This window comes from Lepidochelys olivacea, assembly GCF_965140295.1.
Source record: "Lepidochelys olivacea isolate rLepOli2 genome assembly, chromosome: 8".
Taxonomy (NCBI): Eukaryota; Metazoa; Chordata; order Testudines; family Cheloniidae; genus Lepidochelys; species Lepidochelys olivacea.
Genome location: NC_140418.1, coordinates 84,147,543 through 84,172,081, shown reverse-complemented (window position 1 = coordinate 84,172,081; position 24,539 = coordinate 84,147,543). Strand labels below are relative to the sequence as shown.

At 43.1% G+C, this 24,539-nt stretch overlaps 1 protein-coding gene across 2 annotated transcripts in view; it reads left to right on the top strand.

Annotated features, from left to right (window-relative positions):
• Window positions 1–21,063: 21,063 nt before the first annotated feature.
• The window catches only part of ST6GALNAC5 (ST6 N-acetylgalactosaminide alpha-2,6-sialyltransferase 5), a 103,121-nt gene continuing 99,645 nt past the window's right edge, over window positions 21,064–24,539 (top strand). Inside the window, exons 1-2 of one of the 2 annotated variants that reach the window (XM_084637181.1) lie at window positions 21,064–21,434; window positions 22,510–22,749. In XM_084637181.1, coding sequence (XP_084493307.1) covers window positions 21,420–21,434; window positions 22,510–22,749 — 255 coding nt within the window. In that variant the 5' untranslated portion in view covers window positions 21,064–21,419. The remainder of the gene's footprint in view (window positions 21,435–22,509; window positions 22,750–24,539) is intronic. The other variant, XM_084637180.1, reaches the window with a different exon arrangement.

Below are 24,539 nucleotides of genomic sequence, written 5' to 3'. Positions count from 1 at the left end.
CCTAGCAAATATGAATTTACAGGGTCTATTGCATGTACACCTGGTGAAATGGAGCAGTTAGCTGTGTTATTGAGAGCTCTGGACTAAAAGGTTGTGAAGGTTGTGTGATGAGTAGCATTAAGGAAAATGAAGATGTATAATAAGAGCTTTGGATAACTGGATTTCATGAGTTGGACAGGAATTAGTGACACCTGCAGTCATTTTGTAAATGGGAACAATGCAAATTATTAGCAAAAACTGGAGGTATGTATTTCCACCTTCAAACACACACAGTCAATTTTTATAAGTGGATGAGCAGGTGTTTAGATGGGGGAATATGGGCGCGTAGAGAGCATTCATTACTGGCTTATTGTGTTGCTACTTTGGGAAAGTAAAGCAGAAGGAAGGCAAACAGCAAAGTCCCCACCCCTGAAGCAATAATTATATAGGTCAGGGCAGCTTGGGGGGGGGGTGGTGGCGGCAAGGAAATAAGCTATAAACAGCATTAGCATTCTGCTGCTCCTGTGGTAGGAGAGGGACTAGCCTGCTCCCGGTATAACTTGCAGAAGCCAGGGTCTTCAAAGTTACAGCCTGCTATCCACAGCCCCAAAGGTCATTCTTGCAGACAGGAATGTTCTGGTCACATCCCCTTTTTCTGGACAATACCCCGTCTTCTGGGGGTTTGGAGAGGGTAGTGCAGTGCTATTATGTCAGGTCTTAGACTTTGCCACCTGAGGATTGCCGTTACATAGGAGGAACCTGCAGGGAACCTGCTAAGCCAGCTTTACAGCTGCTTTGTACTACAGGAACAGCACAAACCAGAACACATTTGGACACAGTACATGTCATGCGTCAGCTGAATGGGGTCAGGATTTCACCCATTGTATAGAAGGGTGAGCCACAGCCTCCACTGGTGTCTTCTTCTACCTCTCAGTCATTTTTATGATCTTAGTTATATCACATGATGCTTTCAGAAGTGAAGTGACATGTCCAAAGGAGCAACATTCTGGGTAGCAATTACATTATTGCCTTCGCTCCTGTGTATTCCAGGCTATACACCCTCTCCCCTGCCTGTTGGTCTTGGATCCTGTTCAACTGCTTCTGTTCCAATCCTAGGTGCTGTCAGTTCACAGTAAGTGGAACTTGTGTGACAATGAACCCTGTGATTCTGGCACTGAACGGACAATGTGGTGAGCTGGTAGATTGCCTGATACTGGAGTTTGATGGTGACATCACCAGCATATATGAGACGTCTTTGTGATTGCAAGATTTTGTGATGAGCTCATTTGATATCTATGACATATGCCAAATAAATATATTAACAGAACAAAAGAGAGGAGAGAGATGTCAAAAGAGATGGCTGAATTGAAACCAGATACTGATGGGAACAAAATCTTATCTCAGGATCCAGGAGTTGACATCCCATGCTGCCAACACACACACCGTTTTATAAAAAGTCTTCTCTTCTTCTTCGGCTATCCCTCGATAAGAGGATGATGTCTGCCAAGGGGGTTCAACCCATGCACCCACCCACATGCCACTGTTACTGAAAGTCAAACAGCAGGGAAAAAAACAAATAATAGATTGTTCCAGAGATATGGTCCGGTGTCAGCCATGGAGCCTTTGAAATGACCATGGTTTGTCTTGTGTAAATGGATGTATTAATCTTTTAGAACTGAACCACTGAAACAAACCAACTGAACAAGAGAACAGCAGAACAAAAAGCTGTGCTGTCTTCCACTGCCTACAGCAATATGCCGTTGATAGATGAATCTTCTGCTCATTTCCATTCTAAACTAAACCCAGTCTCCAAAGCCATCAATATCATCAGTGTCATTACTGCAACTGCAGCCTCAACTTGATGCAATAACTATTAATTAGCCCACTCTGTCCTTCTGCAACAGCAGCATGAGCCCCGCAGTCCCAACTGGAGTTTATTTTATTTTGGGTTATCATAGGCACCATTCCAAGTTCTCAAGTGCCTGTAAAATTATCAAAAGTACAACAAAGGATAGATAATACCTTTAGCAGAACAGATTTTACCACCCTAATCTGCTTCACAACATAAACCATCAGCAGCATAAAAAAACAAGTTGACATAAAAATAGTGACTCTCAATCATTCACTCCAAAACCCTTCACTCCTCCTCTCCCAGAACAAATTCATGATAACAAAAGAATGGCCATACTGGGTCAGACCAAAGGTCCAGTATCCTGTCTCCGACAATGGCTAATGCCCGGTGCCCCAGAGGGAATGAACCGGTAATCACCAAGTGATCCATTCCCTGTTGCTCATTCCCAGCTTCTGGCAAACATTGATGGACCTATCCTCCATGAATTTATCTTGTTCTTTTTTGAACCCTGTCGTAGTCTTGGCCTTCACAGCATCGTTTGGCAAAGAGTTCCACAGGTTGACTGTGCATTGTGTGAAGAAATACTTCCTTTTGTTTGTTTTAAACCTGCTGCCTATTAATTTCATTTGGTGTCCCCTAGTGCTTATGTATCAAAATACACTTCCTTATTTATTTTCTCCACACCAGTAATGATTTTATAGACCTCTATCATATCCCCCCTTCGTCATCTTTTTTCCAAGCTGAAAAGTCCCTGTTTTATTAATCCCTCCCCACTATGGAGGCCATTCCATACCCCTAATAATTTTTGTTGCCCTTTTCTGAACCTTTTCCAATTCCAGTAGATCTTTTTTGAGATGGGGCAACCACATCTGCACGCAGTATTCAAGATGGGAGTACCATGGATTTATATAGAGGCAATATGATATCTTCAGTCTTATTATCTATCCCTTTCTAAATGGCTCCCAACATTCTGTTCGCTTTTTTGACTGCCGCTGCACATTGAGTGGATGTTTTCAGAGAACTATCCACCATGACTCCAAGATCTCTTTCTTGAGTGGTAACAGCTAATTTAGACCCCATTGTTTTATATCTATAGTTGGGATTATGTTTTCCAATGTGCATTACTTTGCATTTATCAACAGCATGCCCTAAAGGTCAACAGATCTAGACTCTATCAGATCAAGAGGAGAAAGTGGGTTCCAGAGTTAGTGACCCTTTGGTCTGAAGTCCCTGCAGCAGCTCTCTCTTTTAAACCAAATCTCTGAAATCTTAAATACCTACAGTATGTCATTGCTTTCCCAGTCTGTAGCAATGTTTAGCATTTGATGTAAACTGAAGGGTTTAGATCCTTGGATCATTATATGGAACAATGGTAAACCCTAAGGACACACCCAGAGCCAAGCCCTTAACTGGTGTATGAGCTCAGGTGGCTGCTTGCATCGCTGGATAGAGGAAATAAAGGAGCATCTGCTCATACTGTGGCTCTGCCTCCCTGTAGTTTCAGAGAAGTCTACTACTAATTTGGGGTATTAGGTGGTACACTCTCCTCCTCCTCTTTTTACCTACCTCACCTGTCTCTGCTGCTGCTTTGCTCTTTTCCCATACCGGTCTCTGTCTGAACATCCCTTCTCTGCACCAGCAAAATGAAATAAAATAAACACTCTGGTCAGTTATTCTCCTGGACGCCTGAAGCTTTCTTCAGTTCACTGAAAAGACCCCATATCTCGGCTCAGAATTAGGGAACTGGAACTGACTTTTTGCCAGCTCCCCAAAACATAAATTAACTGATGTCTGTAATTTTGGTGGGGTTGGCTGGATTGCTGTTGGGCACGGCCGTTGCATTTCCCCCTGCCACTGTATCTGAGTCTACATTGCTCACTGAAGATAAGCATCCCAAAATATGGGATCTGAACTCATTGAGGCAGCAATAGTGTGCAAGAAGCAGCTTTCCCATGCGATTGCTACTCTTCCTGCTTCTGATTGCACCAGAAATACTTTGAAAACACTGTCACACTATTTCATGCCGAATTCTAGTCTGGAAAGCACCGAGGTACATGAAAATTAAAAAGTTTTCAAGAGGGAACCAAACTTTTTTTGAACCAGAAAAATGCTTTGCTTCAGGTTTGGCTCCAATTTTCCACACAGATTCTTATTTTATCACAACCAGAAAGTGTATGTATAACTACAGTCTATGCATCTGAGCCTACAATCCCTATGCAAGGAAACCCCCCCCCGCCCCCCATTGGCTTCAACCGACTTAATGGAAGCTTTCCTGCATAGGATGATGAGTTTCAGCACCTGAATCTTTATGTCCAAGAATGCTGAGAGTCTTAAAAATATCTTTGAACAGAACTGCTGATTATCAGCGTTGAAGAAATGTCAAAGAAGTAACTCAAACGTGTCTCAATGCAGCCTCCTTATCACTAGTGTTACCCCTGAAGTGGCACAGAACTACAGGGACCCTCATAATCTTTTTATAACATCATTATAGCATCATCGCTTTATAACACTCAGAACTCTTGGCTTCCAGGAATGGAACAGTAATGGAGTGAGCACACAGGATTCTTGGCAATATCACAGACTGTTGCAATCCTCAAATCTTTACTTGATTTTGAAGTCAGTGAGCGTTTTGCTTGAATGGAGGTGAGGAAGAACCAAGAAAGGGCATGAGTATTTGGCCCTATATTTATATTTGATTTGGAGTCAGAGAAACTCAGATAAAAAACCCTGAGTACTATTTTAGTAAGCCTGTGATTGAAATGACTCCAAACTCTATCTCCCTTGATTCTTAATGTCTACAGAATATTCCTTATAATAAATATTAATAATTTGCAGTGACATGGATGAATACATTTTTATAATTATCAAAAACCAGACATACTGACTTAGTGTTTAAAATTAATTATTGCAAGGAAACTAGCATTACATAAGGGAATTACATTAACACATCAGAGTAAGTTCATCTTGCCTTTTCAGTTTACCCTTGTTAAACTTTATTTAGTGGTTTTGTATTGAACGTCCAAGCACTTAGTGAAAACATGATTTTCCTAACTAGAGGGCTTTATTTCCAAACATTTCAAATAATATTCATTTAAATTACAACAAAATAGAGCTAGAACCTGTTATGAAACCATGAATGCCAACACATTAACAGGAGTGACCATTTTTAATATTTACCCATAGTGGAATAGTCATTGGGCCAGAGAGAGAGAGAATGGGAATGACCATGTAGTTCAGTGGTTAGGGCACCTACTTGGGAGGTGGACAACCCTAGGACCTGTGCCCCTGTTTCAATTACATTTTCTCTATTTATCTACAGTAGACCAGTTTCAACAGGAGAGATGGAGGGAACCCACATCAGCAGTGGGAGACCCCCATGGAAATCTTCCCCCCCCTCCGGCAGAGAGGGGGGAATTGAACCTGAGTCTCACACATCCCAGTTGAGTGCTCTAACCACTAGGCTAAACGTTATAAAGGTGGGGACTACCAGTGATGTCAATGAGGTTTTGTGTGGAGCGAACCAGGTGCCTATCTCATTGTCTCAAGAAACACTTTAGGTGCCTGAGCCACCTGTCTTCAAGTGGCTGGTTTGCATTCATGGATCTCTAGCAGAGATAGGTGCCTTCCTACATTCTGGACTTAGGCATCTATCTCTGAGAGAGAGATAGGGCTTAGGTCACACCCCTTTTGTTGACATCTCCCATTGGCTAACTTAGGTGGCTCCGCATCCAGTGTGCTGGCTTTTGTGGCTTGCATTCTTAGGAGCTTTTCTCTACCCATTCACTGTATGGGGAGTTTAGGTGCCTAACTTGGATTTGTGGATCACAGTTTTGTTCCTGTGATTTTTCTAGCCATCGACAAGTTAGGTGCTGTGATGCGCAGTGTTGCAACGCCTAAGTCCCTTTGTGGATCCCACCCCAGGTCTTTAAAAGGGCTGTTTTTTAGCATGTTTGTTTTTCCTCCATGCCCACCTTAGTTTATCATATCACTGAAATGTTTAATTAGGAGGAAGATTTCTAAAGGCACAAATGGCGTTAGGAGCCCATTGACTTTCAATAGAAGAGAGATATATAACTGCCCTTTGGGCTTTGGAAATCTCCCCTTGAATTTCTCTCCAAATTCCAATGTTGAGGCTTTTTGTCTTGGAAACCACTACTCAGTTGCAATGTATTAAAGAGAATAATGACATATAGCACTGTATGCATTGTAACTGTTAAAGAGCTGTTGTGTTTCACCCCAAAAGTGGCTGTGTTTCAGTGGTGGTGAAAATGCCATGTGACATAGAGAATCTCCCATGTATGTTGTGGTGATATGAATATGCTAAATTGTCTACCCATGTGACAAACTGTGGACTCGGTGGTCTGGTTATGTTTAATCATACACCCTTCACCATTCTATCTGTGCTCTGCCCTCTAATCTGTTTCTGGTGGGACTACTCCCAACTTTCCAATCCTGGAGAGGCTATTTCAATATGGAAGCTGCCGGAAGTCACAGAGTACTTTGCTGCTGAGGGTGACCTCGGGACAGAAGGATCCCTGCCCATAGCCCCAGGGAGCTCTCCAGAACATAGCCTGCCTACCCAGTCTGTGCAAGTAACAACAAATAGGTAGGGATGGGGTGAGAAAGAAAAGGGTTACAATGACAAGATTGTGTGTTGGGGAGGCTGGAGGTGCTGAGAATCATGAGCTATACTGTGCAGGAGTCAGTGAAAGCCTCAGAATAGCTCCACCAGTCTCTTCTTTCCCACTCAAAGATCTTTGAGCAGTAATTCATCTTAAATCTAGAGAGTTGCCTCAAAGCAACCATTATCCCCAGGATTTGGTTTAGACACTCCAAAGGATTAATAATATATAATAAAATATTATTTCACACTGTGTAAGGACAACTGTGAGAACATGAGCTCTCAACTCTAACACATATTGCCGTAGCCTCCCCCACTTATTCTTTTAAGAATTGGCTTGCATACAATTACACAAATAGCACTGAAAGGGGGCATCCTTGACTAGTCCCCCTCCAAAGTCAAAATGAAGATCATATTGTGACATTAGCTTGTGTCCTTGCTCAGAACGCTGTAACTGATGGAATACATTCATGGCAAATTTTAAAATTTCCATCATAGTAAAGAGAAACTGCCATTCAATCCAGTGAAATGCTTTCTCAGTGTCAAAAGATGCTATTACTACAGGACTGGCGTCATTTTTCATCTTAAAGAGGATATTAAATAAGCACAGCAAATTCGTGCAGGTGAACCTACTGTACTAAACATAAAATAAAACCACACATTCAGGATGAATTATTTTAATGCTTATGCTTTGAGTCAATTGGCCAATAACTTTGGCAATTTGTTAATACCTACATTTAGGAACAAAATAGATCTATATGACCCACATTCCTATACACTTTGGTCTAGTTTCAGTGTTGCTACAATCAGCACAATGTGGTTTGGAAAGCATCCGTCGGTCAGCACTTCGTTTGCATAATTTATTGACACCAAGGCACGAAAACAGCAAACATTAGCTTGCAGAAATGATGTTCCCTTTGTGAACTGGGAGGACTAGACTTGCCTAAGGCTTGTAAGATTTATGAACAGCTCGATGGCAATAGACTGGAACAAGAGAAGGCCAGACCACACATTAAAAAAGAGTAATCTGCTTTGTCTAAAATTAGAAGTCCAAGACACATTTTGGATCCAAATCTGAATTTTCTTGTAGCCAGAGGGAGATGTGGGTGCTCAGTAACTTTGAAAATTAAATCACTTATATTTACTGGTTAATCCTAACTATGGATTTAGGGACAGAAATTTCAGCACCCAGGTTTGACTGTTTAGTCTCCATCTTGTGGGTCTGTGGACCCCTGGACTCCAAACTAGGTTGCAGAGCACCAAGTCCTCTCCTTTTAAACTATCTATATTTTTAAGGTTGTAGATGTGATATTCCTGCTAGTCCCAGAATTTCTCACCCCCTATAGTGTCAGTGAGCGTACACAGCATACCAAGGCTTCTCTGCATGCAGCCCTCTACTTTCTTACTAAATCCCTATTAGCTGGTTTGAGATTTCAGCAACCTAGGGCAGGCTTTAGGCCCCAGAGCTTTTTTCTCTGCCTGTCTGAGTGAAATTGTGCCACTCAGACTAAATACTTTTATAAATATCTTTTTTGGCCTTGTGGCCCTCTGTGATGATGTCTAAGACCTTGTTTATCCCTGGCATACCCTCAAAGTGCTTATCATCATGTGCTATATCCTCACTTGCTTCACATGCTCTCTCCATCCCCTAATCCTTTCCTTTGCCATCCCATCCTAAAATGCGAGAAGCACAAATGGGGGCACTCTTTCTTCTTCAGTGACTAATACCCTGGCTATGGATGTAGAACTTCTGGTGCTACATTTTCTATTAATCCAGGAGCTTTGCAATCTCATTTGCACTCGTGTGTATATATACACACACAGAGTATTACATATGCCAATTTAGCATGACCACTTGCTCAGGATGAAAGTACCTGAAGGGTCAGAAATAAGGCAGTGGTCCTACTTAATCTTTCTCTGACCAATTGCGGGGAGTGAACAGTAACAAGGGGAAATGAAACAGCCTTTCAAGTCATAGAAGGCTTAAGAACCATGGCCTATAAGCAGAAAACGTCACAGCTGGAAGGGTAGGAAAAGGGTAGTTCTACACTGATTCTCCCATAGCGGGTGGATTGTGACTCAGGAAAATGTATTTGAGAAGCCACTTGTTTCAGATAGCCCAATGTGTTACTGGGGATCTGTAAAGGCAATTGCTGTATCAAAACTGTATAGGGAGCATCATAGCAATGTTAGGGGTAGCAGCTGAAGTTGTGCAAGCCTGCTTCCCACCTGGTACTGGCAAAGGAGGTGATTTCCATGAGAACATGAACCGGAGGTGGTAGGTGGTGTATGGAGATAGAGAACTGAGGAGGAGACAGTGGAGATAGCAAAGAGGTAGGAGATTCTTGCAGCAGCTGACAAACTTTCCCACTAATTGGCTCTGTGTTGTGTGTTTGGTAGGGATGAAGACGAGGGCCCCAGATATTTTCTTCTGGTGGCCTCTTGGTCTCAAATGCATTTGGCTGTGTTCAGCTGGAGTTGATGGTAAGTCAGTAGAGGCTGCGAGGTTTTGAGACTCGTTGTACCTGAAAATGTGTCGCTGTTACAAAAATATTTGCCCTGAAGCTTATTGGGATATCTGATGCTGCTCTAGTTATAAGAGGTAGGGTTTCATTGCCCATTCACTGAAGCTCTAATTTAACTTGAAAGGTTTTCTACCTCTGTTCTATCAGGCTGAAATGAGACGTGAACACAGAACTGAGAGCCAGAAACTCCTTCCTCTAAAAGTGAGTTGGGGGCCTGATGTTCAAACCAGGTCTCTTGTTCTGGGTGCCCAACTTTAGCTTCTGAGGGCTTGATTGTCAGAGTTACTCAGTCGTCCCAGCTCTAAGGCTTTGTCTACACTATGCACCTTTTAGCGACACAGCTGTGCCGCTACAGCCATGCTGCTAAAAGGCGTGCAGTGTAGCTGCTGTTCGTCAGCAGGAGAGAGCTCTCCCGCCAACAAAAAACTTCCACCCCCAACGAGCGGCAGCAGATTTGTCAGCTGTTCACACTGGCGCTTTTCTTTGGTAAAACTTTTGTTGTTCGCGGTGTGTGGGGTTTTCTTAACACCCCTGAATGACAAAAGGTTTGCCACCAAAGTTCCAGTGTAGACCAAGCCTAAGAGATTTCAGCTAGAGTTGTGAGTGAGCAGGGTTTCCTGAAAATGTTGGCCTTATCTTTTCTGCCCAAGTTTCCACTCTGTAAAGTTGGGATAAAAACACACAACTTCTCTCACAGGGGTGCTGTGAGGATTAGTTAATGTTTAGACAGGACTTTGAAGATTACAAGTATTTGGAGTAAAATTATGTAAGAGTCTTAAGGCAAATTAGAAAATGTAGCAGTTTCTTTGATTAAGCAAGATTGATTAAGCCACACAAACAGGAGTGGCAGCTGGTTCCATCTCCCTGCTTGAGGAGAAAACACCCTCCCACCAGCTGGATAGCAAGTTATAAATATGAAATCTTCAGAACAAGCTCAGTGGCTGATCAAACATTGAGTGACTCAGAAGTCATTTTATACTAATGCTTCATGACAAGGTTAAAGGCTAGTTTAAATGCTGGAATCCTCACTCTCCTGGCCAGCCCTTATTCCTTTCCCAGTGTTTGTAAGTCCTTGAAATATGTGCTTCAAGCCCCTCATCACCAGCAACCTCGCTAACCAACCAGTCTCTCAGACTCCAAGCTCTATACTCTCTCAAACTGATGTTACCAGGCTTCAGAGGAGCTCTTGTTTACCAGCAGACAAAAACTGAAACCAATCAAAATCCAACATATACATGTGAGGGTGGGTCTGGTGTGATTTGGGCTTGTAACGGAGATGAATCAGTGGGAGATTGAGCAAAGGAAACCTATAAAACGAGGAACAAGTTGTCACACTAGCATCATTTCTCCCTCATCTGAATGTATGGTCTAAACCATGAGCGGTCTAGGACCCCGTTCATTTGAATTTATACTGTCCTACTTCAAGTACTAATCAGAAGAAAAATTGAACAGACTCCACAGAATGCTTTTGGTGACTACTGGTAAATAAGGCATATATTACAACACAAATGTAAAATACTCCAGAGAAAACAAAGACTTCCAAACTGGCCCTTCTAAACTGAAACAAACAACCATAAGCAAAGAGGACCAAATAAAACAATTACATAAACATGACTACTTGATTATAATACTTTAGCCCAAGGAGAGATTATGACTCTCCAAGCAAAGGGACAAAGAGAATTCTCACAAAGGAGACTATCAGAAGGAAATGCAAATTCTGTAGCAAAATTAGTGTTGGTGCATTCCAGGCAAAAGGCTTCTGCTGTACTATGTATACAATAGATAAGTAATGGTCAACTTGAATAAAGTATTTAACAGTGACCAGGAAAAAGACCGGGATTTTCAAAAGGTTCCCAGAGCTGAATGAAAAGCATTGCTGGGTGGAAAAGGGGGTGAGGGCAGAGATAGCAAATAGGACAACTGCAGTTCAAAGAAAGGAAGGTACCTGGTGATATACACTCCACGTCAGGCAGGGGAGGCTATCTAATTGCATGTTGATTTGAAAGTGATGAATAACAATAATCTGGCAGAAATGATTCAATAGGCTCACAGTAATTGGGAAAAGAATGATACTACACAGAAAGAAGACTATCCATCTGCCTTGATAGCTGGTTTGAGGGGGTTGATTAGATTTGCATTGCAAGGAAGAACTTCTTCTACCAGTGTGGGGCCTGATCCTTACTCATCTAACTAGTGTTAATGTCTTCATAGATCTGGTCAGGTGAGTAAGAAGTTAGGGTTTGCAGAATCAGGCCAGGAAGAAGGAAATGGGTAAGTTGTTAATGTGATTCTGTAACCCCTCTAACATGACATTCTTAAGGCCACATTCTATTCTCAAATGTGGGTCAAATAAAAATATATAAAAATGGCTTCCTTCTCTATATCTTTGTACTATCACACTACATCACTCATTCCCTATAACGTTTCCTAGGACAAAGCTACCCTGGTGATTGGCTCTGGGCTGTGGCACCCAACACTGTATCTCTAATGAGCACCCCGCTTTAATGCATAAAGAGCCCAATCCTGACAAGGTGCTGAGTGCGGTCAACTCCTGTTGACTCCCCTGAACACCAATGCTCAGCACCTTGCAGGATCACGACAATATCCCCAAGTAGAGCCGCATCCATTGGGATAACTGTATTTGGTGTATACTGGGGAAATACCATTTGAGATTTATGAACATATGGAAAAGACCACTAAATAATTTCAGTCTAACACTCCATGAATTAAATGTATTTTCTACTTTATCTTATAAAGCTGAAATATGAAACATTCAATTACAGCATAGCTTAGACTCTGAGAAGTACTGTCTTTAACCAGGGAGAAAAGGTGGGTGAGGTAATATCTTTTATTGGACCAACTTCTGTTGGTGAAAGAGACAAGCTTTAGAGCTTACACAGGGCTATTCTTCAGGTCTGGGCAAACAAACAAACATAGCAGGTACATAAGTTATACTAAGGCTATTATCTACGAATAGTAAGGACAGCTTGGATAAACCTTTAGTTAAGAATACTAGTTTTCTGCCAAAACATAAGACAGAGAAATCCAAAATTCAAGGACTTCTGTCAATTCATTGACATGTCCCTATTTCAATTTCATAGTAACAGATCCACTTGTCATAGTTGTTGTTCAGCCTGTCATCATAAGTACCATTGGTGTTTTTGTAAGTAACAGCAGGAGGCTTCCCAGATGACTGTCTAATAATACATGATGCACTGAAAGCCAGACCATGATGAGTACTTATCCATCAATCCTTTTGCATTCTTTATTAATGCTTGATTCCTGGTTACTCGTTAGGTCATCTTATTTTTTTAACTGGTAATTTTTTTAAAAAGTTTAATATTTCCTCCCAGCTTAACGCTTTACCTTCATACTGGTACAGAGAGTTCTGTGCACTGGTTCTAAGCAAAGGAAGACAAAATATACAAATATTGGATGTTACAATCTACTGGAAGGAGGCTAAAAATCTTATTGATAGTGCATTTTCTGTATTAGATCAAAAAGCACACCCAGAATATTCAGTAAACATTTATCCAACCTCTTACAAAACTCTAGTAATTAAACTAATTCCCCCAATTACTTCATTCCATATGTTAAATTCGTGCCGTGTATAGAAAATTATATATTTATTCCTTCTCTTGCTTTCGTAGCAGACACTAGCTCAAAAAGACCTTGGTGTGTCTAGGCCTTGGAGTGGCTATGTTCTTCCAAAGCTGGTACTGTATACTGTACCTCAGTGATTTCCCCTCTTAATTTCCTCATATCTAAAGAAGACTATCAACCTCTAACAATTCACATATATAAGCTATGTCATGTTCCTGTATCATTTTTTGTTCATCCTGCATTGAGCCTTGTCTATTTCTACATTTTAATTTTTTTTTCAAAGGTGATCAGAACTAAGCACAGTATTTCATATGTGGCCTTATGACTAGTCAGTACCTTTGGTAGTGCTAGAAAGATTGGTTCTGAAATATCCATTACCTTTATTTATGCTTCCCAGATTGGGGAGAGAACCAAGAAATAGATATGAATAAAACAGCAGACTTAGCAGATCTTTCCCTGTGTTTTCATATTCACTTCTATTTCCATGCAATATTTCATTTTTGTATGCATCTGTCACTGTTTGCTTCTGTCAGAAGTTCAAAGGCAGACCACTTTCATAAAAGGGAGATAGTATTGACTGATCCATAATATTGTTTCTACCTTCTTTTTTTTTTTTTTTTTTTTTAAACCAGTCCTTGATGCACATCTCCAATTTTGAAAAGCATTTCATGACTCACTGGGTAGTTTGAAAAATCTATACCATGAGCTCATTACCATGTTGGCTGTTGAGTGTTTTCCATTGGTAGTGTTTGCAATGCAAAACTGGTTTCACCAGGTTCTTTTTCTCTATGGGGAAAAAATGTTAAAAACTAATCTATACATACATAATAAAACATATGGGAAGTGATATCAATGTGATGGATTACATTTATCATGCAGCTTTGACTACCCCTCTGCTCATTAATCCACTTCTCCCACCAACTTCCAACACTCAGAACACCTTTGTACAGCCCTAATGTTTTAATCAACTCATCAGAAAAAGATTTTCTTCTTCCCCCTGAAATGTGGAATTCCCAATCATCCCCCCAAATCTCCCTGGCTTGAGGTCCAGAGAAGGCAATATGTTGTCCTACACCAGTGACCAGCTCTTTAAAACATGATATCTCAAGAGCCTGCAGAACTGGATATAGGAGTTTTACACTCTTGTGGTGAAATCCTGCCCTAAATGAAGTGAATGGGAGTGTTACCATTGACTTCAATGGGGCCATGATTTTTTCCCTGTAGAGGGAAAAATCCTAGCTTTCATAGAACCACATAATTTTCTTCTAGCCCTGGAAGTGCTCAAAATATGAAACTTTAAAGAAAACACAATTTTAGGTAATTTTTAAAGGTATTTTGCATGTTGAGCAAAAAATGTTCTCTCATTCTCAGCACTATATGGAACCTTAGTAACTAAGGCACCTGGCTTTAGGGGCACAAAGATACAAAACCAGTCCCAATAGTTTTAAAAAATTCTATCTAAATCATTCTTGTGTCTCATTTTTCTGTAGAATACATGGCACTTACAGAATGCATGATGGTGTGGTATAAACGTGTTTTCAGCATTCATTTTGGATGACTTGCAGAACTCCCCTAGAGCTTTCCTGCGGATGATGTATTCTCTCCCTCTCTCATTCCCTTTCTCTCCTTTGTGCATGATGCTAGACAAACAAGAACTTTGCCCCCTAAACTGGGTGCACAGCAAGCAGAATTACTATTTCATCATAGCACTCACTCTTTTACAGCAAAAGAACCACATTGGAATCAAAAGAACATCACAGAGAGCCACAAAATGATTAAATATTTAAGGCTAGGTTCTGGCTTTGATGAGATTGAGGCATGTGTGAGCAGCTGTGTGGCAATGACTTGGAGACATTCTCTTTACAGAGGGCAGACACAGACAGAACGCCTCCAGGGTGTCGTGAGGGGGATGGAGGAGCCGCATGATCAGAAGTGGCATTTGCTATACCTACACAACGGGAGTAGCAGCTGCCCTTGCCAGTGCTGGCCTCCAGATACTAGGCAGTGTGCATACTGGCAATGTCTTGGCCTCAGTCCATGAGACATCCTTTTGGGCACCAGCAGCAATGCTAGCCATTGTCATATCCCCAACTTGCACTCAGGGTGCGTGAACATTACATTGGATGTCTGCTACTGGGTGCTCTTGGGGGAGGAAGGAAAAAGAGATTCTCCCTCAACTGCACCCACCCCAGGGCAGCCATAATATGGCATTTGCTGTGTAACAACTTTATAGGCAATAGTTAATGCATTCATCTAAAAAGCTAAGTGAAGGTTACAATGTGAGCAGGAGGTTTTTTTAGCTATCAGTGAGAGATCTCTGGCATTACCAAGTCTGTTACTGGTTTTTAAAAGAAGTTTGCTTGTCTGTGTCACTGCTGCCTACATGTTTCAGAGTAACAGCCGTGTTAGTCTGTATTTGAAAAAAGAAAAGGAGTACTTGTGGCACCTTAGAGACTAACCAATTTATTTGACCATAAGCTTTTGTGAGCTACAGCTCACTTCATCGGATGCATACTGTGGAAAGTACACAAGATCTTTTTATACACACAAAGCATGAAAAAATGGGTGTTTACCACTACAAAAGGTTTTCTCTCCCCCCACCCCATTCTCCTGCTGGTAATAGCTTATCTAAAGTGATCACTGTCCTTACAATGTGTATGATAATCAAGTTGGGCCATTTCCAGCACAAATCCAGGTTTTCTCCCCTCCCCAACACACAAACCCACTCTCCTGTTGATAATAGCTTATCTAAAGTGATCACTCTCCTTACAATGTGTACGACAATCAAGATGGGCCATTTCCAGCACAAATCCAGGGTTTAACAAGAACGTCTGGGGGCGGGTAGGAAAATACAAGGGGAAATAGGTTACCTTGCATAATGACTTAGCCACTCCCAGTCTCTATTCAAGCCTAAGTTAATTGTATCCAATTTGCAAATGAATTCCAATTCAACAGTCTCTCGCTGGAGTCTGGTTTTGAAGTTTTTTGTTGCAATATCACAACTTTCATGTCTGTAATCGCGTGATCAGAGAGATTGAAGTGTTCTCCGACTGGTTTATGAATGTTATAATTCTTGACGTCTGATTTGTGTCCATTTATTCTTTTACGTAGAGACTGTCCAGTTTGCCCAATGTACATGGCAGAGGGGCATTGCTGGCACATGATGGCATATATCACATTGGTGGATGTGCAGGTGAACGAGCTTCTGATAGTGTGGCTGATGTTATTAGGCCCCGTGCTGGTGTCCCCTGAATAGATATATGGGCACAGTTGGCAATGGGCTTTGTTGCAAGGATAGGTTCCTGGGTTAGTGGTTCTGTTGTGTGGTATGTGGTTGCTGGTGAGTATTTGCTTCAGGTTGGGGGGCTGTCTGAAGGCCAGGACTGGCCTGTCTCCCAAGATTTGTGAGAGTGTTGGGTCATCCTTCAGGACAGGTTGTAGATCCTTAATAATGTGTTGGAGGGGTTTTAGTTGGGGGCTGAAGGTGACGGCTAGTGGCGTTCTGTTATTTTCTTTGTTAGGCTTGTCCTGTAGTAGGTGACTTCTGGGAACTCTTCTGGCTCTATCGATCTGTTTCTTCACTTCCGCAGGTGGGTACTGTAGTTGTAAGAATGCTTGATAGAGATCTTGTAGGTGTTTGTCTCTGTCTGAGGGGTTGGAGCAAATGCAGTTGTATTGCAGAGCCTGGCTGTAGACAATGGATCATGTGGTGTGGTCAGGATGAAAACTGGAGGCATGTAAGTAGGAATAGCGGTCAGTAGGTTTCCGGTATAGGGTGGTATTTATGTGACCATCGTTTATTAGCACTGTAGTGTCCAGGAAGTGGATCTCTTGTGTGGACTGGACCAGGCTGAGGTTGATGGTGGAATGGAAATTGTTGAAATCATGGTGGAATTCCTCAAGTGCTTCTTTTCCATGGGTCCAGATGATGAAGATGTCATCAATATAGCGCAAGTAGAGTAGGGGCATTAGGGGACGAGAGCTGAGGAAGCGTTGTTCTAAGTCAGCCATAAAAATGTTGGCATACTGTGGGGCCATGCGGGTGCCCATAGCAGTGCCGATTTGAAGGTATACATTGTCCCAAAATGTAAAATAGTTGTGGGTAAGGACAAAGTCACAAAGTTCAGGCACCAGGTTAGCCGTGAGATTATCGGGGATAGTGTTCTTGACGGCTTGTAGTCCATCTTTGTGTGGAATGTTGGTGTAGAGGGTTTCTACATCCATAGTGGCCAGGATGGTGTTATCAGGAAGATCACCGATGGATTGTAGTTTCCTCAGGAAGTCAGTGGTGTCTCGAAGGTAGCTGGGAGTGCTGGTTGCGTAGGGCCTGAGGAGGGATTCTACATAGCCAGACAATCCTGCTGTCAGGGTGCCAATGCCTGAGATGATGGGGCGCCCAGGATTTCCAGGTTTATGGATCTTGGGTAGTAGATAGAATATCCCAGGTCGGGGTTCCAGGGGTGTGTCTGTGCGGATTTGATCTTGTGCTTTTTCAGGGAGTTTCTTGAGCAAATGCTGTAGTTTCTTTTGGTAACTCTCAGTGGGATCAGAGGGTAATGGCTTGTAGAAAGTGGTGTTGGAGAGCTGCCGATCAGCCTCTTGTTCATATTCCGACCTATTCATGACGACAACAGCTCCTCCTTTGTCAGCCTTTTTGATTATGATGTCAGAGTTGTTTCTGAGGCTGTGGATGGCATTGTGTTCTGCACGGCTGAGGTTGTGGGGCAAGTGATGCTGCTTTTCCACAATTTCAGCCCGTGCACGTCGGCGGAAGCACTCTATGTAGAAGTCCAGTCTGCTGTCTCGACCTTCAGGAGGAATCCACCTAGAATCCTTCTTTTTGTAGTGTTGGTAGGGAGGTCTCCATGGATTAGTATGTTGTTCAGAGGTGTGTTGGAAATATTTCTTGAGTCGGAGATGTCGAAAATAGGATTCTAGGTCACCACAGAACTGTATCATGTTCGTGGGGGTGGAGGGGCAGAAGGAGAGGCCCCGAGATAGGACAGCTGCTTCTGCTGGGCTAAGAGTTTAGTTGGATAGGTTAACAATATTGCTGGGTGGGTTGAGGGAACCATTGCTGTAGCCCCTTGTGGCATGTAGTAGTTTAGAAAGTTTAGTGTCCTTTTTCTTTTGTAGAGAAGCAAAGTGTGTGTTGTAAATGGCTTGTCTAGTTTTAGTAAAGTCCAGCCACAAAGAAGTTTGTGTGGAAGGTTGTTTTTTTATGAGAGTATCCATTTTTGAGAGCTCATTCTTTATCTTTCCCTGTTTGCTGTAGAGGATGTTGATCAGGTGGTTCTGCAGTTTCTTTGAGAACGTGTGGCACAAGCTGTCAGCACAGTCTGTGTGGTATGTAGATTGTAATGGATTTTTTACCTTCAGTCCTTTTGGTACGATGTCCATCTGTTTGCATTTGGAAAGGAAGATGATGTCTGTCTGTATCTGTACAAGTTTTTTCATGCAGTTGATAGATTTCCCCTCCATACGGCTAAATGCAGTGCCTTGCATAATGACAGATTTCAGAGTAACAGCCGTGTTAGTCTGTCTCAGTCTATCTGTTTTCATTTGCCATTTAACTTTTCTGCCTTGCCTGTAACCACTATATGCAGGTCAGGACATCATGCAACTTCTAACTCAGACCACAGATAATACCAAGGGTTAAAGTAAAGAGCGGGTGTGTGGTAGGGGTTTGGGGGGAGCTCCCCTTCCTCTCCCAGGCCTGTCTGAGCAGCATTTACCCTCCCTCTTTCTTGTGGTGTGAGAAGAGCACCCTCTTCTGTTCCAATATACCTTAACCTCTTGATCCCATAGTGATGGGGGTCATATAAGTACAGAAATAGAAACTCATAGGAAGAGACATGTGCAGGGTGATGACAAGTGGTATGTGTGACACTGGTCTGGCACTTCAGACTGAGCATCACTGACCTAGACCATGGTGAAACGTGTCCTCTGAAAGCAGCAAACAAAATTGTTGATTGATAAAACACAGTCCTTGTAATGCTTGATATAAACAGGGGACTGTGGCAGAGTTCAGAATAATCAGAAATCCATTTCAGTATCCCTTTCATATAAAAAAGAAATTATGACCAGATGATTCACTTGATATTGAATCAGGCGAGTCAGATGAACTTTAAAATGTTTTATTCCAAGTTGATTAAGTGTTTATGAACTCAGCCCATATTCCTCTACTTCTTGCTAGCCTAATTATTAAATTTAATGTGTGCGTGCATATAACTATATATCTATGCATTTATGTAGACACAAATACATTTTCTTAAATATAAAACCCCACAAAGCTAAAACGATTAACTTGTGGGAACTTAAAATTAAATTAAGTATCTGGGCTGTTTTCCAGTTGATTTATAATTTTCCCTGGACAAACCATGCTTATAAATAAAAACTACTGCAGAATTTACTTTATACTACACTATTTGTGTCGCTGCCCATTTGACTGCCAAGATTAGTGTTTATGGCCAGGATGGCAATCTAATTAAATATCTAAGAATCAGAAAACTGGACAATATTCAAGGCCAACTCAGCATTAAATTAGAAAATTTAGCCTGGCTACTCTATCAATATATTCAGCTATCAGCCCAGCTACTACCCCAACTATAAGTTTAATGAATTTGGTCAGCATACTGTGTCACAGATGTCTACATACAGCCATGAACCTAAATCATCATAAATAAGATGCTTCAGTTGGGCATGGCAAAATATATTAGAGGAGCTTTGTCAGTTACCAGCAACCTGCTTGCTGATAGTTGAGAAACAGCACTGTAAAATGCATGAGCTGCCTTTTGTAGTTTTTTGCAGGAAGCCTTGGAGAGCCGCAGATAATTTGCTTTCAATGATTCATCAAGTTGGCCCTTTGTTTCACTAATTTGAGTGTCAAGTGCAACCACATAATAAAGAATTACCAAGAACTGATAAGATTATTCTTATACTGTAGCTCCTGTCTTAACAACTGGTACTATTCTAACCTAAACCACAAATGGAATAAATAGCAAGTATACTTGCAATGCCAGCAATCTTCTTTGAAATGACAAAGCATGTTTACTGCCATCTCCACTGATGTAGCATACATTTTTGTTTCTGCTAATAATTTCTACTTTCTTAAAAAGCATCACCTGCTGAATGCTGTGCCATAGCTAGAGATGACATTTGTTCCACTGTTAGTCTACCAATGAATTAGTAAAGATGAAAAATGGATTTCAGCCTTGAGAAATTGACAATTCCAGCCTTGAGAAAGATATTATTGTGAACATGGTTGAGTTAGCCTGCTGATCATTTTCTCCTTAATGTAGTCTTTAATGTTATATTGCTATAGGGTAGATGTGAAGTCATATATTAGAACTATTATTTTTGATGAATAATTTCAAGAGAAATATGTTCATAATTAAGATCTAATTTTTTTCAAAATGCTATACTGTCATTTTAATAACTTCATAAGAAACCAATCTGAAAATGGGTTGTTTTGAAGGGGCGAATATATAAATATGGAATTCCTAGAGCAAGAAATTCATGTAATTTAAGTTGCTTTATTAAAGTTTTCACAATTGAACTATGCATCATTAATACAGCAAAATCAAAGAAGGAAACAGTAAAGGATGCCAGAGGACTGCTTATGAAATGATAGTAGAACGACTTTTATTTCCAGCAACCAGAAGGATGGCATGAGGAGCAAGAGTACAAGAAACTACAGCTCCACTTACTAGTGAGACCAGCATGTGTTTACATTTTTAAAAACTTATTATGAAGGGTTGTTAGATAATAAGGAAGCAGGAGACTCTAAAAGTTGTTAAAACTATACTAGAAATGGAGGGTGTTAAAATATTTACAAACAAAAAATTAAAATTATTTAGATGAAAAATTGTTGCCTCAAAACCACAAGGCTCAGAAAACCCAGTTAATGCTTAGAGAGGGGTGAATCTTCCTCTAGGCAAAATGGAAATAAGGTAATTGAAGATTGGGTCCTAGTGTTAAAAGCAGGATTTTAAAAAAGGCAAAGCTAGTGTCAGCCTGCAGGGATATAATGCCGTTGTAGTTTGAAAAGGTTTCATTTATGTTGATCAGAATCCCACCCACTGATTAAATATGACATTGTGCAGAAGACTGTAGAGTGTGTTTCTATCCCTCTCTGCTGTTCTGTTTCAGAAGAGGGGAAAGTGGCTGCTGTGTGTGTGCTGAGATGAGGTTTCTTTCTGAGGAATAATGCGACCTAACTTATGTCTTCCTTTAACTTCTAAAAAGAACAGGAGTACTTGTGGCACCTTAGAGACTAACCAATTTATTTGAGCATGAGCTTTCGTGAGCTACAGCTCACTTCATCGGATGCATACCATTTTTTCATTCTTTGTGTGTATAAAAAGATCTTCTATACTTTCCACAGTATGCATCCGATGAAGTGAGCTGTAGCTCAGGAAAGCTTATGCTCTAATAAATTGGTTAGTCTCTAAGGTGCCACAAGTACTCCTTTTCTTTTTGCGAATACAGACTAACACGCTGTTACTCTGAAACCTTTAACTTCTGCTTATCCTGAAACTGCCTCAGTGCTGGAGACGAGGAAGGACCCGGAGTAGTTTAGGACCCAGCAGACAGTGGCAGGCGGCAGTTGTGTAGATCACTGAGAGACTAAGAGGGTCCAGTCCAGTTTTAATTCTGTCTCTAATCTCTGCCACAGCAGTGCTTTCCCCAACAGCCCCAGCTCGGGCTCGGGCGTCTGTCTCTCCAGCCTGATCCCCGGCAAAAAACATGTCACTGGCTTCCTCACAGTAGCAACCCTAGAGGGAAAAGTGGCCCCAGATGCGCAAGCCTGAGGATTCGGTACAAAGAGGTGCACAAAATGAAGACCCTGATGGTAAGTCAGTTGTTGGACCTAATTACCCTAGGTCACCCGGGGACCAAACGAAAGCAGCCCTGGTGGGGAAGAAGACGAGGGTAGTGGATCGGGGCTGGCCAGGGCATCAGACATATGCTCCAGCCTTTCCAGGGCTGCTATCTTCTCTTTTGTTATATTTGACGAAGGGGAACAAACCCGAGGAGGAGGAGGAGGAGGAGGAGGAGAACTTTCCACCTGCTTTTCTTTTATTCTTGTGCAGCGTTATTGTTCAGAGCGGGTGGGAAACGGATCGGCTTAAAGGATGAGTCTGGATGTAACTTGGCTAGTGCAACAATTCCTAACAGTCATGAAAACGCAGGGGTGGAACGGCTAAAGGGGGATGAAGGCACGGGAAAGAGAGCGGAGGGGGAAGGGGAAGCCTGGGAAGGGGAAGGAAGGAGAGGGGGACAGGGAAAGACGGGGCTGGGGGGCAGAGGCGGAAGGAAAGGAAGAAGAAGGGGATGAGAGATGAAGGGGTGGAGAAGGGAGGGAGGGAGGCAGCGAGAGGGGGAGAGGAGAGGGGCGGCGGCGGGGGAGGGGGGATTATTGGAGTTCTCTAGCCGCACTTTTGCCTGGTCTTCATTGGTGTCAAACTTGCAGGAGCTGCACAGGGAAAGGCGCGGCGATTGCTGCCAAAATAGACCCCCTCACCCGAGCAGCTGCACCCTCCCGCCCGCCTGGATAGACACTGCCCCGCAAGTGAAACAAACTGGGAGCCCCGCCTTCGCCGCTGCCCCGGGCTAGGTGTAGCCCCCTGCAATGTGATGCCCCCCCCCCCGAGAGAGGGGGGCAAATAGGTAGCGCGGCATAGGGCTGGGGTGGGGGGGGGTGTGCAGAGCAGGAGACCCAGACTCCAGCCCGTCTCCCCCGCTCAGGATTTGAACCATCCCCCCGCCCCTCGCCTCCTTCCAGGGTGTCCAGTCTTTTCCCACGCGGGTCGGGGTTTGAACTGCGCCCTCCCCCGTTAGGCTCCCTCCGTCCGTGGGTCTGTGCCCCAGGCCCTGCGCTTTGCAGTTCGCAGCGGCGGCTCAGTGTCTCTTTGTCCCCTTTGCAGCGCCACGGGCTGGCGGTGTGTTTAGCGCTCACCACCATGTGCACCAGCTTGTTGCTCATGTACAGCAGCATCGGCGGCGGGGGCCAGAAAGAGCCGAGCCAGCAGCAGCAGCAGCAGCAGGTGGCGGCGGCGGCCAGTGGGAAGCCGGAGAGCAAGCAGCTGGGCGCCAGCCAGCAGCGCCCCAGGCTCCCTGTGGGGGCTGGGCTCCTGGAGGGCTACAGCGGCGTCCTGGACCACAAGGTGAGGCGATGGCACCCCGGCCTGGACACGAGGGCAGGGGGGATGGAGCACCCCAGGCAGGTGCAAGGCCCTTTGGGGGATCTATGGGTGCCTCCCACATGGTTCCTCCCAGCTCAGGGCCTGCTCTCCCAGCAGAAGCTTTGCTCTCCCAGCAGGTCCTGAATGATTGGCTCAGACATGTCATTTGGCACCATTCCCCTGGGAGAGGGGTGGGACTGGGGTGGTGGTACTCCTTGTCCATGGGGTAGCCGTGACTCCTGCATCCCTTGCCCTGGTGTGACTCTACTGCCCTTTGCTTAATGGGAAGCGGGACTGTGACTCATGGTGGCAGGGACGTCATTGTTTTCCGCTCGTTCTATGTGTATGAGGGAGGGGGGTGGTATGACTGGCCCCCTTAGCCATTTATTTGTGGTGGTACATCAGTGGTTTCATTGCTTCCGGACTGATGCCTCGGACCCTATTCTACTCTTCTCTGCTCACGTCTGTATACTGCACTCATTCCTGTAGTATCTGAGCACCTTCCAGTAATGCAGAAAGCAGAGTGGCTGCACCTCTGTTCTGTGTTTGTTTCTCCACAAGCAGTGTTTTATTTTGGATTTTTAAAAAATAATATACATACCCATTGCTCTAGGTTTATGTTAGAGATAGCAAGGTCAAAGAACCGGGCCTTGACTTAGAGTGGAAGGTGGTGCAGCTTGCGATGATCCTTAGTTCTTGTAAGAGTTCATGCCACAGACTTGGACTGGCCCCCAAGAAAGCATAGGTGAGCTTCATCTTTATTGTAGAAAGGTCCATTGTGCCAGAAGAGTGAAGTTGTCGACCACGGTCTTCCTCTTGGAGGCATGCTGGCTGTGGTGCATCTCTGTGATTATGTACATTGCCGCCCTTTGATCTCAGGTGAACAAACTCTGGTGCCCTTCACCCATTCTGGGTAAACTGTGGTATCCCTTCCCTCAAGTTACGCTGCCTGTGGTGCTCAAAACCCCAGAGTGGGCTGACTGGGAACACTTGAGTCTGGGATGTCAGACTTCCGTATCCTTTACCTAAGGGTGAACGGACTCTGGTGTCCATCACCAGTGGTGTGCAATCTTGGCTGCCCCTCACATAGGACAGACCTTAGTGCCCATCGTTTGGCATGGGTAGATCCTGGAACCCCTCACAGAAGGCAGGGAGGGTGGATGGAGTCTAGTGGAGTAGGGCTCTCTAATGTGGTATCTAGACTCAGGAGAAGAAATATACAAAAGAAAGATATTGGCACGTATAAAGGTTGTATTTTGTGGTTGTAGTGGCATTTCCCTTCAGGGATAAAATTTAACAATTATTCACAATACTAAAATGTCACAGGCTACAGTATGTACAGCTACTGGCATTAGTGGGCCAGTACTAGTTTACTACCAAAGTAAATCACCTTATGCTTGAGGAGAATATTTGTTTGAAAATCAAGGCATTGGGCCTTGTAGAGCAAAGTATCGCATCAGGAATGTCTACACTGCAGTCGAAGGTGTGGTTGCAGCTTAGGTAGGCATACCTGCACTAGCACAAGCTAGCTAACACAGCTACAAATAGCAGTAAAGATGTGGTGGTAGAAGCATCAGTGTGGGATGTAGAAGCCTGCCTGGAACCCTCGCTTGCCTGATTTGAAACCCCTGCCACCTTATCTGCATTGGTCTTGTTAACTGTGCTAGCTAGGTTAAAGTTATTCAGGTATGCCTATCTGAGCTTCAGTCACACCTCCAATTGCAGCATAAACATACCCTAAATTTCAGTTATCACGTACTATGCTCAGATTA